The 19,045-nt window shown below is 39.4% G+C and overlaps 1 protein-coding gene across 3 annotated transcripts in view; it reads right to left on the reverse strand.

Annotated features, from left to right (window-relative positions):
- Positions 1–19,045, reverse strand: part of GRM7 (glutamate metabotropic receptor 7) — a 359,963-nt gene that overhangs the window by 47,567 nt on the left and 293,351 nt on the right. For 2 of the 3 annotated variants that reach the window (XR_014895237.1, XM_085300020.1), the window contains exon 9: positions 14,214–14,460. Coding sequence is in view for 2 of the 3 variants with exons in the window: in XM_085300020.1 (XP_085156146.1) it covers positions 14,214–14,460 (247 nt within the window). In the remaining variant the exon portion in view is untranslated. Of the gene's footprint in view, positions 1–7,999; positions 8,071–14,213; positions 14,461–19,045 lie in introns of those variants that run through there. The other variant, XM_085300019.1, reaches the window with a different exon arrangement.

The raw sequence follows: 19,045 nt of genomic DNA on the forward strand, positions 1-19,045 counted from the left end.
ACCGGCCTGACGTTACCTGCCTGACATCAGCTCAGATCGGCTGCAGGCACTGCCCAGGGCTGGGGGAACGGCTTTGGAGACATGGGAGGACCACTGAGAAACCGCTGAATTGTACTAGTGTCTTATTAATTGTTCTGTAACTCTGCTAGAGACACCCGGGAAAGAAAATAAGTTCTTGGACCTTATTCACTTTTCCAGCAATCTTCCAAACAGCAGCCAGAAAAATCATCCAGAGGGGAAAACCACTCCGAAAGTGTAATATTCCTGGCTAAACATTTCTGGGCCTCTGAAAAAGATGAGCCTGGACAGCATTCATTTACACCATTGATAAAATGAGTTACCACCATTTCTATATCATAGATATTTTAGAGGCCGCTGAATGGGGATCTAAATGGCAACGCTATGAAAATACTCTGAAAGTGAGAAGTAGTAAATTTTATCATAAGCAAACCTCCCTGTTCATAAACAAAAGCCTTTAATTAATAAATTCAATTAACTGACTGACTAGAGACAAACTAAAATGGCTGGAAAAAAACCCAAAACGTCCAGCACTCTAAATCAGAAACTGTGAATGAATCCAGAAAATCTGTGAAGATTGTAAATTGGAAAATCTCAAATTTAGCTTTCTTCCTAGCTTGGACGCCAAAACAAAGTACACTTCTTTCAGTCTTTGACTTAAATGACATTAGTCGTTCTCTCTTAAAATCTCTTTTCTAGCTACTCAAGAGTCAAACTGTTCTGACTTTCACCCTCCGTGGCAAGACAACATTGTGCATCTGAGTTTTTAATTCTTTACCAGGCTTGGAAGAGTTCTTTTTAATATCTAGTCAGCTTTTGCACCTGAGTTTAGAAAACTTGGCTACACTTGGGGAAACTTTTAAAGTATAGTAGCAATAATAACTAAAAAAGCACAACATGCTGAAAGCTACAAAATACAAATTACAGTATTTCCTATTGCAAGTGTAGAGGGGAAAAAAAAATTCTTCAAATATTACAGCACCTTAGTCTGGGGATATTCCAGTGACTCAGTGAAATTAAGACTAGAATGTCAAGTCTTATTTTATAATCCTACAACACATTATCTGAGTCATCTTAGCATCTACGAGGATGAGAGCACATCTGGAAGACTATATGAAGCTACCAGGTGAGAATAGTATAAAGTTTGTCCTGCCAAGGTGACATTAACTCTGCTCAGGAAAAAGAGATTAATTATAAATACATGGACGACAAGAGAGCCGAAAGTCTTTGTCTTTTCACTAGTATTATAATTTATGAATTTGGCAAATTCTCCCTGAGAGGATGTAAGAACCGATAAATTAGTTGAAGAGATAACTCAGCACTACTAAGAGTTTATCAGGCAAAAAAACAAGAGCTGGTCTAGTCCATGAGGTATATAGTGTATGCAAGATTTACAGCCCACTCTTCCTCCAGATTTCCTAGGGGACAAAAAGGAATCCTCCTCAAAAAACAGAAAATACCCAGAGAACAATGGAACAAGAAAGTAATATTAATATTATTACTGTCTCAAAGACATGTATTAAGCTAGCTAGATTTTAATATTCAAAGCTCTTTGTAGTCAATAACAGTGTATTTTAATTAGCATTGTTCAAATCTCATACTAGTAGATCGTAATTTAAATGCATAAAGAATTTCAGGTTTGAACAGAAGAAAAAACCTGCCATTTTCCTGCATATTTACAAGTCTTGAAGCATATAAATCATGAAAGATGTGAGACAGTCTGTGCAAATAATTGGGAGCATGCAATTACATGAATGTATTAAAGTGCACCATCAATATTAGTTATTTTGAGACATAAGAAGAAAGAAACCCAATCCCAAAACATTTAAGAAACAGGGAACCTACCAGAGACTCCGTGAGAACCACATCATGTCTACAGGCTGCAAGTTCTAGAGGGTCTTACAGTATTTACTGACTGGTTATTGGCGCCCACGGAATTTTTCCAACACAATTTCTTTGTCCTATAATATCAGTAACTTAAAAAAAACCTCCTAAGCAACTGGAGTCCAGCTGTGCTTAACAGATCCAGAAAGTCAGACTTGGCTTCACCTGACCTAACTTTAGGCCTCATTTAAGTAATATTTGCAACTGACTTATTTATGAGAGGTTTAAATTAAAGCTTTAAACAACACATACTGCTGTCAGCCATACAATATCCTGTGATGGCTTGAGAAGTATGTATCCATCGTGATGGAAACCCTTCARAGCTTGAAATATCATAAGAGAAGTCTAACCTTGCATTAGCTAGGAGAAAAATTGCAAAATCACTTGTATCGCTCAAAAAGTGGTTGGAGAAAGAACAATTTCTGGCACTTTCTTGGCTGCTGGGCAATAGGATGCTATCAAGGAGAAATAAAACCTGAAAGAAAACATTGATTCAATTAGATACTGAGACCTGAAAACACTAGCAGAAATTAAAATGTAAACTGAACGTGCAAATGTGAATCACAGAAGGAAAAGAGGAATCATACTCTGAGAATAAAAGTCCCTCATTTAACTTTCACTCATCACTCTTCACAGCCCATGAAATTGTATTTTCTATCCAGCACAGTGGACTTAAGGCTTTTTTAGTCCAGCCTGGCACCCTTTCTTTTATACCTGTCTAAACACTAAGAAAAAAACAAAGAACCTACCAATGTACATACACTGGGGCATCCTTAGGCGACAGTCTATGTTTAGGGGTAGCAACTAACATATCTACACTTCAATGTAAATCAAATATATCCTGTAGGTCTTTATCACCTAAAGAGGACTACAGTAGCAAATCAGAATATTGTGTATCTATCTTCATCTACCTTAGAAGTTGGATCTGTATAAGTACTTAATTTTAAAAAACAAATAAGTGAATACCAAACCAGTAAATTTATCCTAGTGTAAAATTTGTGAAAACCAGTCTCATCATGGATACCTCTTAGCRTGTACAATATTGAACACTGTGCAATCTCACCTAATGTTGCTGGGTTGTTGCTTTCAAAATACGTGCTACTGCTTAAGTGATTTCTGGAATAAATACAGTTGCCAGCTGAAATTTGCAAAAGTAATGGCTTGCAAGCCACTTAATTTTGCATAGAAGAGACCTGTTCACATCTCTTGATCAATGTATGCACATCAGAGAAGCTTTTGAAGCAGGTGAAAAATAAAAAAAAAAAAAAAAGAACTGGAGATTGATTAGTGCGTGCTTGAGAAGCAGCTCAGGAAAAATGTACATAGCAATTATAAGGAGAGGGAGAGAAATCACCTTTGAACTGTAGAAAATGGAAAATAAAAAAATGCACCTATGGTCTACAGTGTGGCACAATAGTTGCAAAATTGTTTTATTAAACTACCTTATCCAAAGATATGCAAAAACAGGAGTTAACATTCGGGAGCAGGAATCAATAATATGAAAAAGATTTCAAACTTTGCTAATAGAAATGACAGTATAGTCCTTTGCCAACACATTTTTGCTCAAATTTTAAGTGCAGCCCAATGATTGTTCAGCAGTATTTCTCTAGCACTCCGAGAGGAAACAAAGCAAGTCTTTCAGTGTTTCTCTCTTTTATGAGACCTTCACTGGCCTTACAAACAGCATCATTTAGGACAGTGCAGTAGTCAGGTAACAGGATAAAGATGAGGCAAGAAGAAGCATCAAATCCTATCTTTCAGTGAACTAACAAGCTGCCCGTTGTGCTGCAGAGCTCAGGGAGTTCTTGCTGATCTRTGACGTACGTGAGTAAATCTTCGCTGCTCCGAGCCACAGTAACTGCATCATCCCTTCCAGCCAGCACCCTCAAATGCTGTTTTATTTCCTCCAAGACAACCATTTAGCAACACATACAGTATATGAAAGAAGAAACAATGAAAATAGATGTCCCCTAGGTTTCCCAGGTGTTGCTTAGTCCTTCTCACCATGTGCAAATAGCAGGTTAAGCATCAGTTGAGAACCACAGGAAAAATGCTGAGCTTCTGCAGCAAACAGTAGCTGAAAACAAAATGTAAAACCAAGCTACTGTACAAGAACGTCCTTAGGCAACTTTCAACCCTGAGACCAAGTTACAGGCAGCTCTAAGGACTCTCATTCCCTCCAACTGGAGGAAACTGGGGGGGACACGCTGTTCAGTGGGATTCAAGCGTCCAAGCAGAAAGGATGGAAAACACTTAGGACTGAAAGAGCTCCTAAAGAAGGAAGCAAACTGGAGCATACAATTTTTGCTCACGCCCTTCTGTTATCCTGTGAAATCCATGCTCTGGGTCAAGTTTTCCGGGCAGACTCCACGGAGGCAGCCCCAGCGCTGTCACACCGCAGTGGCTGCCACTGCGGATGCAGGAGGGCGACGCACAGCGTCGCTGCCCTGACCCTGCCCGCTGCGGCGAGGAGACACGGACGCTTTGGGGCCTGGACGCGCCCCAGCCGGCGCTGGTTGAGAGCGACACCCAATTCACCTTCCGTTCAGCTCCCGCGACTCATCCCACAATGAGCTGAGAAAACTGCCCACTAAAAATGCCAGCGCAACTCTACTGACCAAATGCAAGCCCGGCTCTTCAGACCACAAACACAACTGGCATTTTATTTCCTAAGCATGTGCTAGTGGAGCACTGTGATGGACGCACTGAAAGCATAACTCTGTTGGCCACGGTGGATGCACCATTAAAGTGCATTTTTGGAAACAAGAAAATAAATATTAGGGACTAACCTGGGATGTTGTTGGCATTTGGATGTATCTGTGTGTAGCACTTTTAAAACAAACCCATCATTGTTAGAAGAAATTTATGAAAAATGTTTAGTTTTTCAGTAAGCTACTCCAGAATAAAAATAGATGCAGTGAAGGCCTGTCAAAGTTTTTCACTTATCAATTTTGACTGCATATCCTCATTTCTTAGCAGTCTCCACTGAACAGAAAATCCTTCAAGTGAGGTTAAACACAGAGCACTATTTCTCAGCAAGAAACCAGCCAGATTTAAAATGAAAATGAGGCTTCAATCCAGAAAATAATTGTTCTATACTGCATACTCTACGGCATGACGAGCTACAGAACATCACACAATTTGGACCTAATCCTTCAAAGAGCTGTCAAGTGCCCAGTGAGCATTCGGCAGGATGGAGCGGGGTGGGGGGACACCTGGGGCTGCCCAGGGCTGCCCATGAGTTGTGCTCCAAAGGGAGAGAGAGAGGCCTGGAAAAGTCTTGGTACAACTATCCATAGGGTACCTCAAAGTATCCACCTCTCTCAGCACACGCCACAGATTGGTTTGATACCATCACAGCTCACATCATGATCTCTTCATTACAGCATAATCTAAATAGATGCATAAATGTATTCCAGAAAATATATGCTCCACGAAATGTAACGACTTGAAGCAACATGCTGCTGCACATACCTTTCAAATGATCTAAATACTGTGCAATCACCACAGAAATTCTTCTGCATACAGATTCAGCAAAAAATGACTTGTAAAACAACTGAAAATCTCTTGGGGCAGCACACTGCACCCAGGCCTTGGGAAGCAAGAGACCCTGCCTGGGATTATGGCTGAGCCACTGTCACTCCAGTACGACCAGGACTGTTTGAGAGCCTCACTGGTGCAATCAGTCTGCTTCGTGTAAAAGGCAGCTCTCCCAGTGCCGGGCGTCTGCGACACTCGAGCACCCCGTGGCCGCTGCCGATGCAGCGGGAGAGGTTGTGCGCAGAGGGAGCACAGGCCTGGCGGCGCTTGCCCGGGTCACTGTGGAGGCCTGGAAAGCCTGAGGAGCTGAACCCAGGTCTTTTCCTCCTGACCTGTAAATATATTGCTTGGAAATGGATCAGGAGAAAACTGCAGCAAATAAGATACTTCCGCAGAGCAAAATGTTCCTCCATAGCTCTACAAAAATACTTGGCGTTTCTTCACCTTATTCAGGCGATGGACAATTTTTTCCTTCACCCAGGTACCATACAGAGGTCTCAAGCATTGTATTTTCATCAGTCTCAACAGTAAAGATGTCTCATTTGTCACTCTCAGGAACCAATTTTAAAACATTATAAATGCATCTTTCCGTGCATCACATAGCATAAACTAGCAGTCAAGTAACAGTTTAAGTACTGCTTTCATATCTAAATACAAATCTGTTACTAGCCAAACAAATGTTGTTTTTCATAACTAAGTTAATGTTTTCCTAGCATTGTTACCTTCCCTTTAATATGGTAGATTTTCTCTCGCTGTTTTCAGTTTTTAACTCCTGAAAGAACAAATCAAAATGTAGCAACCACAGCTACAGCAATCAGCCCAGATGGAAAAGAAACACTAATGGGTGAGAAATGGAAAAGACCACCTGGTGCAGAACAACTCTGGAGCGAGAAAAAACATCACAGGCCCAAATTATCCTCACCCACAGCATTTTTCTTAGTTTTGTGTGCCCAAATTTTAAAATCTGCCTAAAGCATTTGAATAGCTGATATAGTTTATAGGACTTGGATGACAAAACTATATGCGTGCCTTTGCAGGTATCAATTTGTTACATTATACAAGAACATTACATAGTAAAATATGCTTTTAGAAATCTGTATGATCTAATACTTTTAAAATATTAAACTTTTTTAATTTTAAAGAATAAAAAGTGATTTCACCTAAGATTTACAATTTCTTCTATCTTACTTTCTCCTGTTCTTCTAATCTCTTTCCTTTAGCAATTTCATCTCCATATAGTTGCCCTTTACTCTTTCACATTTGATTTGCAGTAATACTTGGAGTGGCCCCTGGTCCTCTCCAGCTACTTTGTTATAATYCCTTCAGTACTAGCTGCTGCTGACCTTACTGACTCTGGCCTTCTGGCAAGTCATGCTATTGACGTTCATACAGAGCTTCATACCTTAAATAAGGCTTTCTATTTAAGCTCTGTAAGTTATAATAATGGGAATGATTCAAATAAAGCAATCTGACCACTTCACAAGAAGTCAACTCGAATTGAAACTGCAGCTGAGGCAATTTACACCAGCTAAGGGTATTAGTATTTTTTTACTTCTGACTCCAAGACTCAACTCAAGCAACATTCCTACCTGTGTTGATTTAAGTTCTCACCTATTAGGGAGCAGATAAACAATATTTTTGAAAGCTGTTTGTCTACTACAGTACTTTCTTGTAGCATCAATTGTGCATTACCACAGTAACAGTGACAGTTTCGTTCATACATGGGCAAAGTCTACATCAAGCAGTCAAAGCAGTATGGGGACAGACACACACACACACAAAGAACTGCAGGTATGAGAAACACTTATTAATGGCTGTTAGGGTTTTTGCCTCCAATATCAAATGCATTCTCATTCCCTTAATTTCACTAGAGAAACAGCAATTCCTGGCTGATGAAGTCACAAATACAAAAATAATTCACAAGATCACCATGTAGGCAACAGTAATACTTAGGAAAAGCAAACCCTCAAAAATTGTTCACTAGTAATTATACAGGAATGGTCACARGGATTACCTACAGTGGAAAGCATAATTTGCAAATTGTTTTCTGAACACTTCGTAATTTTACAGTGAAGACAATTGCTCACGTTAGCACTACATTATTTTTATGCTGCCAGGCAACCCTGGTTGTACTGCTGCTAGAAATGACTCAAAAAGCATTCTGCTAGTTGTTAGATCTGATTGCCGTAATTAAACTTTTGATGATTTGTTTGTTCCTTTTTAAATTGTTATCAAATATCTACATCTTCAAATCTTTATTCTGATCCACCTCCACTGAGAGAACTGGAGGACCACCAGTGGCCTGCTTCACAGTGGCAGAACACACACACATTAAAAACATCAGTGTCCTGGGTTTTCCCTTTTCAAGACAGGCTCTTCAAATGTGAACTGCAGATAATGGATGTGTGAACAATTTTTAGGGTAAATCCTTGTTTTAACGTAGGTGAACTAATGTACATTCCTCATTTATTTATTTATAGAGATAGAGAGTCGTTATTTAAGTATACAGTAATAAAAAGCTAGATTTTTCCTTACCTTTTTGGAAAGCAGGCAAAAGCTATACTGTAGGTGGAATAGTGTACCAAGTAACAGATTTTTGAACACTCTTTCTTACTGGTGGTATGCAGTCTACAGGAAAAGTAAATACATTGGTATGTATAATATGTCTGTTCACAATACACTCTTCAAGTTTTGCCCTGTCATTGAGGCCATGACATTAATCCAACTGAAGAGCTCAGATTAAAAACACGATAGTGGAAAGCTTAGAGCATGACACTACATGAAATTAACTCTGGGCTAGAAATAAATGAACCAGTTCACAGAAGTTCAAGTACCTCTGAACATAGGAGCAGCTGCTCACAAATGAGAGGGTCTGGTTGAATTCTTTTTTCCTCTCCTGACCAAGCTCTGGAACATTTTGGCTTTAATTTAAGACTCCCCAGTCCCTTCCTCATCCATGCAGTCACTCTCAGGTTCTTCGTCATCATCAGCAACTGTATTAGTTTTTTCTCAGAAAGATGAAATACATAATGTCATGTCCACGATGCTGAGAATCAACATGAATGAACAGACAAAAACAACAGAGCTCGGCACAGTAGCATTTGCATAGCAGTGTGTGTAAGTCTTGCTGCCATGTGAGATGTTTACATTTCGTATACACTATTCACAGCTTACAGATGAGAATCCACAAAGTCAATGTATATTCACAACACATGGCGAAAAATGAGGACTGACACTCTGCTCTTAGTCTCTTGCTGTCCTGAGATGACAGGCCCACTGAGAGGGCTTTCATTTTGGATCTGTTCATGCTAACAGTACTTCAATATACAGGAAAGCACCATTTTAAAATGGGAAAATGCAAATAGTTCATATCTTTGGGGGAGGGGATAATGGGCAGCAATTACATTTCACTACTGATCATTGAATCTACTGCCAAGGAATTTCTACTTAATGTTATGTAAAAGAGAAAGAAAAGAAAGCATCTTGAATCACAGAATCACAGAATGGTTGAGGTTGGAAGGGACCTCTTGAATGTGCCCTCCTAGCACACCTCCTCCACCCAAAGCATCAGCGGACTTCTAAGTCTGCGGACTTATAATCCTACTGAAAATCAGATCCGATAAGATTTCTGGCTAGTGACACCATTCTTTAGCCCTTCTCAACAAATGAGAATATCTCAGCTAGCCTCCATGAGAAACCAGTCCTCTTCTGTGAACTTTCTTCCTCACCAACTGGTGCTGGTCACCTTGCTTAATGCACATGGTTACAGAGATGCTCACACCTCCTATTCACTATTATGTACTATGAGCTAACCTACAGTACTCTTCTTGATCTCAGACCTTTCCTTCATGATAGTGGTGAAAAGYAAAAAAAAAAGTGAGTAAACTTGACTATAGCCATTCTCACAAATTATGCAACTCCCCAGGAGCCTGATAACAGGAACACCAGAAGACCAACACTCCCTATGCTGCTGAGTCCCAAACTGTCTTAAGCCTCTYTGTGCGATGGAAGCCTCTTTCCAGACGAGTAGCTCCTGAACTCCCCAGGAACCCTGTGCCCTATGTGCTTGAAGTATGTGCCTTTGAGAGCAACAGAAAAGTTGCACACAGCAAACTTTGGCTAGCAAATGCAGGATAAGAAGGTCAGTAAGTGGCCACATTTCAGCAGACGCTGGACGAGGTAGCGGCCTCAAGCCCTCCTGAACCACCGCTTCACATGTCAGCAGCACTCTCTGAGCAAACCCTGCAGACCTTCCTCAGTCGCCTAGCATGTTAGTGCGCTTTTCACCATCAAAACTGCCATATGAAGAAGAAACTGAAAAATGCTAAGAAAGGAGATGGTGCTCATGTCACTTTGAGGCGTGACAATACAGGATGCTTTGCTCCTCAAGGGTTCTTAAAGAGCAAAATGCTTGAAAAGCAAATGCCCTCCCAGCAAGACCTGCTACACCCAGCCTGAGAGAAGCCCAACCTCCTCGTTACCAAACAACAGAGATGTTGATTTTGCTGCTGCTGTGGTTGATAAAGCCACCAATTACAGCAAGCTGCTAAGGAAAAGGAGTAATTACATGTAAATGTTCAATATAAGTTAAGTAGGGGTTGGAGGTCCAAATGTTTTAATCAAAGCCAGATATTCTGCTCTTGCAGCAGAAACACACTACTGAACAGGAGAGGCACTTGCTATCTGTTCAACTTGAGACTCGATGAGAAGCGTTTTTTCAAAGTGTGAAACTCAACCAAAGACACATGAAAGAAAAACGGATTTGTTACAAGGATGTAAGCTGCTGTGCACCAAATTTTGCTTATCTTAATCTGCTGCAAAACATTTTAGATGCAAACATGTATTAGCAGAAAAAAGCTGTTGAATGAGTAAAAGTATGCACATACTAGATGGCAAACTGGAATGATTAACAGAATTATCAGAAGTAGCATAGTTTTAGATAGAAAAGCTTGGCTTTAATATATCCCATTCAGCATGAAACTTCTCTCAGGTCATGGCAGGGGAGCTCAGCTTGTGAAATTTCTCACTTCAAATACATCCTAAATCAAAATCTGTAACGCAGCGATTCCCTGTTCCTCCTGATGGGTGGGATTTAAGGTGACGGCATTTCAAATAGTTTTCCTCCCACATTAGTGCAGTTTCACCTTTCATATTCACTTTTAGACCTCAGCACCAGAGCCCAGCTCTCTCCAGTTCTCAGTACCTTCCTACTGAGCTGCAAATTCCTGCAAATCCCAAGAGCCTGGTGCATGCAGCGTTTTTCACATGATGCTCAGCATCACAGCAGAGTATCACGTGTTCTTAGGAGACCACTGAGGTAATTTACAGGCCTTCCAGTTTTACAGCAAGGTCATTAGGTATTCTTTTCAAGTTAATGCTAAAATATGGAAGTTTTGTTCAAGCTACTTTTTCTGTAAAACAATCCACATTTTGCTTTTGATCATGGGCATGGGATATTTAAGTAGGATGGATCATAAATTTAGGTTCAGACACAAGATTCCCCAATGTTTGGAGGTACATGAATCCTATGCTGGTGGCTCAATATAAATCTGTTCTTATGAGATATGAAATATTTGTATGTTTTCAATAGAAATGGCAACTCCTGTCTTCAGTACCTGAGCAAGCCATTAACAGAAGCATCACTAAGAAATATAATAGAAAATCAAACTGGAAAACCCAACTGTACTTACGCACTTACAAGAAAACATTGAGAGCTAAGCTGGATCTGCAACTCTGCTAGCATAATGCAGTGCTGATGGGCCTTATCCTTCAACCAGTTTACTTTCAGCCTGGTACCCTGAGTATCAGAGGAGACTGACACGGAAATAACAAGYAGCACTTCCCCATCTTTGTGCTCCCTCCGAGCAGCAGCTCAGAGCTAAAAGGCGCGCCTGCTGCGCTCACATCTTCTTCTATATATAATTATTGGTTATGGTTAGTGGATCTAATATTAAAAGCAATTTTAGAAAGGAAGATGCTGAAAAAACATTCTATTTTTTTTAATAAAAAAAAAAAAAAGCTTAGCACTGACTGGAAAGTCTGGGGCAATCTCTTTTCACAGTTCCTCTTTCCCAATTGGTAAAACTTCCCCATCAGAGGTGTGAAATACCTTTTGAAATTAAACTGATGTGAAAAATTCAAAATCATATTTTTTATGGAGATCTTTATCAACATTACATTGGAATTGCGGGAGTTTTCTTTGGATGATATAGCTTTTTTGACCTCCATGCATTGTTTAAAATTTTTCCATTGAAAAATAGAATTACAAGCATTTTTTAACTGAAATATTAGAATTCCAGAAAGTACAACTCATTTGAGGTATTAGAATAAATTACTTACACATGCACTCATGCAGAGTGTTGGCTGATGAAGGGGCTGATTGACAGCCTCTTGAACACAATAGCAAAGCTCCCACTAACTATACTAGTAGCCTCTGCTGAGATTAAAAGTACATGGATTTAAAGTACAGTAGTAGTTTAGTTCATTTGATTTTCTAGCAATTTTTATTAATGCACATGTCCAGGAAATGAAATAATAATAGTAGATGCATGTGATAATATGAACATGTGGTATTATGTATATAAGGAATCACAAGATTTAAAATAAAATACATTTTGCAAACCATGATTTTTTTAAAAAAAATTGTCTTTGGGAAAGGCATATACACTAATACTATTACACATTTCCTGACTGGCTAAATTTAACAGACATACTTACATGCTTTAGAAGCTGACATGTAAGCAAAAGAATTGACAGAAAATGTTTTTCCTTTCAAGCACATTAATTGCAAAGTTCTGAGGGTTTCACTCCCAATGCAGTTTACACTATGTTTGAATCAGCGTTAACAGAATCAGGACTAAGGACCAGATCATAACGCAGAAACCAAACATCATGGCAATCAGGGGGATTCTGTCTCTTAAAAACTCATTCTAGCATATAGCCCTGGATAATAAAATAAAATAAAGGAAGTTTTGTAAGAAATACGGCTTTTTAACTGACTTTCTTTTTCAACAAAAGTATATCCTTTTCAATATAAAACATGACTGTTCTTTGGAAATTAAAAAAAAAACGGGAGGGGGATTTTCAGAAGTCTGAAAACAGCACTAAAATGCAGCACAGGATAATGAGACCACAAAGGCAAAGCAAGATTATGAAATCCCCCAAACTGCAATTCCCACAAGACAACACCTACATTTTTACACCAAGCATTTCAGCATCAAAACTTTTATGTTGTTCTTGCTGTTCATAATTTTGAGCGGAAATTCTTAGATTACAGTGTTTCTTGAGGAGAAACTAATTTCAACCCTTTTGTCCGTAGGAACTAGTAACATGCAGTTCAGCTAGCTACACTCAGATTATCTTTCCTAATTCAAAATCCTATTCCCTCCTCCCTTCCACTTGTTCCTCCTTCTTTCTCTCCCTCCATCCTCAGAGGCCTTTTCAGACTTGGCCGTACGTGTAGCAATCCTCCCTAGACACCTCTATGAGTTGTAGTCATTCCTACACTGAAGGATTAGAGCTCAGTAGTAGCAACAATCACAGCAAGAAGTAGTTTTAGAGACAAGAGCTAATGGAATGGATTTCTTACGGTGCCCCATATTATCTAACAGAAATTTGACTTGTTCTTGCTAGGTAATATCCTGGCCCAGGAAATACATTTATTTCATTTTGGAGTGACGGTTCTGTTCAATATGATTAGAGGTGGCAGAATATGAGCCTTCATTTATTAGAAACATTTCCTTGCAGTCTTGTAATTCTGTCATTCGTTTTTAAAAATGTAGTTTGTAATTTCTAAAGACAAATTCTGTTTTTCCATTTAGCACGTATTTTCTATACCTACATGATAAGACATCATAGAAAAATACTCAGTGAGTGAATAAAGGGAGGAAAAGTGCTGTGTCAGTGATTTGATAGTTGTTTCCGCTTTGCTTTGACAGCAGACTTTCTGCTTTGAGGCAGATATTTAGGCAGTAGTTTAATAGACAAGAAGTGGCAGGGATTTCAGCAGCAAATGGATGAATGGAACATAGGCAAGGAAAGGGCATTTCTCCACATTCAGATTTGGTTTTTGTAAAAACTGCAGACATGCCTAACCTTTCCAATATGCTACAAAGTTGTGCAGCTGTCTCCTCCTTCAACTTCTGCCAGATTCAAATGCAAATCAAATTTGATGGCCTTAGTGTGTAATTTTGTGTTAAAACATACCATGCTACGCACGTTAAGGAAACTGGAAACATCTTTTTGATCTTTTTCCCTTTTAAATCAATGGTAAGATCTGCATTAACTTTCAGAAGATTGGATAAAATACTTAAATAAGAATCGTCAAGGTYTGTGAGATTTTTGCAAATAAACTCTGTTAAAATCATAGCTGTGGCTCAGATTAACACAGGCAGGAAAGAGAATACCATTTGATCCCTAACAATGATCTTGGCACCTGTCCCTGTTGTTCATCCTGAAATTTAGATTTTGACACATCAGGGAGTAAGTTCAGACTGATGGGGTTGTACTCAAGGATGCTGCTGCTTCCTTATTCATAGAGGAGGGAAAGGAGGAGGAGTTACTCTACCGCCATCAGACATTCTGTGAGGAGTTGCTGCAACTAGAGCATCTCAAGAAAGTGAGGAGAAAATAGAGAATGTAAAAAGAATTATGAGACACATCAAAAATCTGTAACTGAAGAGGTCAGACAGTATTAAGACCCTAAAAGTCAACTATTGGTCAGGGTCTCTGTAACACACAAACACCCAATAGATAGGTTTAGAAGTACTTACTGTTTGGATCTACGTTTTCACAAAGTTCTGTTTTTGCTTCGCCATTGGGCCTGTCACTAGGTTTGTGCGAAAGCCGTGACGACATGGTCGCTGCTGTTACCACAGCCTTGAAGCTGCGTTTCCGTTTCTGGACATTTAGTTCAGGATGGAAGATGATGATGTACACTTTCGGCATGTAAAGCATCCCCAGGGCGACTGAAGCACTTAAGTTCATGGATATTGTAAGTGTGGTAGTTTGTATGTAGAGCTAGGAGACATAACACATGAGACACTATTACAAATGAAACGACCGGGAAACAGGTTGTAGTATTTAAAGATAAAGCATTAAATATAACTGAACTAACTGAGATGGGCTAAACATGCAGGCAACAGAGCATTGCACTCTGCAAAATGCATCAGAAAGAGCAAAGCAGATAGAAATCAGCAGTCAAACCAAGCCAGCACAGGCTGGCCTGAACTCCTGTGGCACAAAGAGGTTTGGCAGCATTATTGTACCAAACTCAATAGCACCAGACTGGGATTCTTTGGCCCATCAGTGTTTCTCAGTATTCATACTGGTATTTTGATTTGTGGCCACAATGCTGCATGCTAGCCTTGTGAACCATTTAAAAACATTTGTATTGACTTTGCAAGCAAAGATACGTGAGCTAAGACCTTTCCACTGCAAGCTACTGTGAGTTTCAATACACATCAGTTATTTGTGATACCAACAGCCACTTCAAAAGCTCAGTCCTAAGAACTTCTTACTGATATGATTTCTGTGGTACTCTGCAGTACAGCTCCACTTTATTTATCTAAAGAGTGAAGACTGACTTTGGATTTCAATAATGCTGGTATAAATTCTCCTGTGAATTACAGAAGAGGAACACTGAAAATATAATAATAGAGATTAGCAGAAAAAAAAATTACCTTTTTGTAATTCCAGGCAAGTTTTTTTGTTTTTTTTTCCGACTTTCAATTTATTTTCAATTCACTACAAATCACTGAAATAACTATGCAGAGAACACAGATTTGTATGTTGCTGACATTCATCTGCGCTTATTATAACAAATAGTATATATGTGAGTCAGAGAACAACTACTACCATGAGATGAGAATTCAAAGAACCCGCAATGCTTTTAAAATATACTCTGCAAATATAAAGAAAAGTCTTTTTTTTGTTATCTTTTCAGAGAGCACACTTGATAGATGAAATAGAACGATTCTCAGGACTTAAGARGATCGTCCTAAGTTAAAAGGCATAGAGACAGCGCAATACAGGTGTGAGTGAGCTAAGAAGCGTGCAAAATCTCTACAGTTCCTCTTCAAAAAGATCGATGTACATGGCAAGTCCATGCACGTGGGGAAATTATTTCACATTGTGGATGATTCCTTTGAAACCCATTTTCCTCTTCCCCTAATCAGGGCTAATCAGTCTGAATTTCTGACAGAGAAACCCCATGAATAAATATAATGGCAGAGTAAAATGCTGACCTTACCCACATTTGTCCAAAATCCTGTATTTATAAAATTATAAATGTTCCAGACTTGCTAGTTCTATCCACATAGCAGCTGCTATTATACCAATTAAGAAGACCACTCGAAGCAATAAAATGCCTTATGAGAAACATAAAAAAACATGCTTGGCATAGACACGTCTCTATAAAAGTGCACAAAATCGGAAAATGAAAGTGTTTTCTCAGTTTCTGTTGACTTTTCATCAGAAGTGAATGACAGATATTATCAAAAGTCAGGACATGAGGGCACAATCAACCATCTTATGAAAAAATACACTGGACCAGATCACCCAATTTAAGGCCAGAAGGGAGCCAGGGGTTACCTAGTGTAGCTATACAATTTGCACCAGAGCTGTCAGGTAACTTTGTCTACCCTGTCTTAAAACTATCCTCTGGGAGAGGTTTGACCACTTCCCAAGCCATCTCCTCCAGAGCGCTCAGGTCTCCATAATGTTCAATCTGTATCTCCTGGCTGCGGCAAAGCTGGGCCTTGTCCTCTCCCAGAGAACAAGTCATTACCTTTCCATTCTCTTCCCATCTTTTATGTATTTAAAGAGTTATCACACTTCCCCTTGGTTTTTGAGAGAGAACTGGGCCATTTCTTCCAACAGCAGTCACCGGAAAGACCTCAGAACCACCTTCTTGCTCTAATCAGGAGGCTACGGTTGACCCACTCCATCATTCCACTGAAATGCGAGGTTCTAAACCAACTACAGTATCCTGCTGAAAGCCTCATTTCTGTAGGACCAATTTCTCAATTTATCTCATAGCACTGCTGTTAAACATGATGTTTGTTTTTTGCAGTTACGTAGTACTGTTGCCCCTCGTTCTTCTCTGTAGTCACTATTTAGCTAGTTTTATTCCTCACTTTATATTTCACAGTCCATGTTATTGCAATATATACGTATTCTGTATCCCTTTATCTCTATGTGCATAGGTACTATGTATATTTATCCCATACTCAATAAAGACATTTAAAGAGGAGACAGTTTACAAAGTGTTTATGTCTTTGCAGCTGATTTTCCTCTCAGTAATGTTCAGGTAAATCGCCTCTAACTCAATGCGAGTCACTTGCACTGTATTGACACAAATAGCACTGATTCAAATATTTATTGAATAAACTTAATAGCTCTTTAAAAATTGAAAATGAAGTATATATCATGTAAAGGCTAAAGGATAAACAGGAAGACATCCTATTTATCTTCAAAATGTTTGTAAATGAATATCAACTTTTATCTTTGTTAAATAAGCTAATCATTATTTCTATTTTATAAATAAATTAGAAATAGGATCTGCAGGTAGACAACGCCTCTGCAGGCCAGGAAAATGCCGTGGACTACATAAATGACAAACGACATTAAATCGGGTCTAGTTCTCAGCCTTGTATTCAGGCCACACGTTGCTTTGCTAATAATTCAGAAGACAGCTTGCTAAAATAATGGCTGCAGAGCTTCTGGTTTAGTCCGAGAAGGATGCAGTTCTGTAACATAGTTTTAATATGAATTATCTCTGTGTATATATACACATATATATACACACACAAGATCCATAGCTAAAACTGAATATATAATAAGCAGTATTACTAAATGAAATTACATTTCTAAAAGATTAGAAAAGATCTGCATTAGTGAAGAGGTCTTTAATATATACAAAACATATCAGAATTTTACAGTGATACTTTGTTCAAGAGCTACCTCAAATGACTTCAACTCACAGAAAGTCTAATCAAGTAGCCATATGCATGGTAAAAATACATGGTAATATTTTGACTCACTTCTAGAGCGCACAAAAACCTTTATGGAGAAAGAGGGAATTCGGACCACAGCAAAAAGAAAAAAAGAAGAAAAGGGAAAAAGGAGAAAGACAAAAAGACAAAAAAGAGAGAAAAGAGAGGAGAAAAGAGAAAAGAAGCAAATAACAGAAACTGTTTAATGGCTTATTAGTTTACACTTCACAAATCAAAATGTTTGAATATGAATTTTCCCCATCCAAATCTAATTTCTATTTCTGCAACTAAAGCAACAGATCCCCATAGGAATGTTAACAAAGCTCTAAGTTAAGCAACATAATTGTATATCTTCACAATATGAGGAGGAGCAGATGGTTGCCATAGACACCGTGCATTTGACAGCAGTGAAAAAATCTTATAAAAGCAGAAGGAAAGATGTATTTTAAGGAAGGTTTTTAAGGTAAGCCAAAGCAAGTTTATTTTAAGGTAAAAAGCATTATGTTGCAAGAATTTTTCAAATGGATCCCCAAATAGAAAACTATTTATTTGATAGGCATGGTATTTTCTGAATTTTGGAACACAGTGGATTATTTTGATATGTGACACTGATGTTTTCTTTTCAGAAGCAGAAGATAAGAACAAGCCTAGATTTTAAACACCAAGAAAAAAAAATGGGATCCTTATGTTCACAGCTCCCTGGTGTATGATGGATGGTGCTCATTAAGGCCACATCCTATGTGGAGAAGTGTGATAACTAAGTTCGATGAGCTTGTGGTTTTGCAGATACTATCAGTCAAAGGCAAAAATCCCTTCCTGGAGCTGTTCAGCGCTCTCTAGTTGCCTGCTCGGGATATGGGGTGTTTTGGGTGAGCTGGCTCAGCAGAGCGTCCCATGAGATCGTGGGGAGTCCCTCCCACGAGCAGGAGGCAGATTTCTCCCAGGGAGTCAAAGCACATCCACAGCCGCCCTTGGTCACCAGTGCCTTGTCTACGCTGCCATACGACACATTTTCCATGGGGCTACACTAGACTGGATGTGGCCATACTGATGCAGAATGAGCTGCCTGGCAGCAAGGTACCATTTCTCCAAGTTCCTCATTTCTAACCAAGCCAGTATTTAACAGATGAAAGAAGCAGTCAGCTCCGCTGGTCTGTGCCTCCCATGTCGCGTAACGGAAAAAAGAGTGTGACGGACCGGCGCTGCCTTCCACCTCTGTCAGCGCAGCAGTTGAGCTCTGGTTTGGCAACTGGGCTGGTGTTGCTTCTCCCATTAAAAGGTCATCACTGATTGTGGTACACAGGCGCCAACCTTGCTGTGCTCTCTCTTATGCAGGCCATTTTGTGAGTGTGGCTGCTCGATGGCAGTGGCTTTCATGGATGAACAGCRGCGCACTGCTGCTGGGACCTAGCTGTCTGCTGACAGGGTGCCGTGTCCGAAAGAAGGGTTTGAGCTGCAGAGCATCTGACTCTTCCTTTGCTCATGTCCCAGGAGCACAGCTGATTTGCACCAGAGAAGATCAACCCCAAATCCTCTGCTTAAGCCAGTATTGCTGGAATTGCAAAAGCTGCAAACTATCTGCTTGACATACAGCACAGAGTGCTAGCAAC

The sequence above is a fragment of the Rhea americana genome, unplaced genomic scaffold (genome assembly GCF_003343005.1).
Source record: "Rhea americana isolate MKP2758 unplaced genomic scaffold, rheAme1 scaffold_16, whole genome shotgun sequence".
NCBI lineage: Eukaryota > Metazoa > Chordata > Aves > Rheiformes > Rheidae > Rhea > Rhea americana.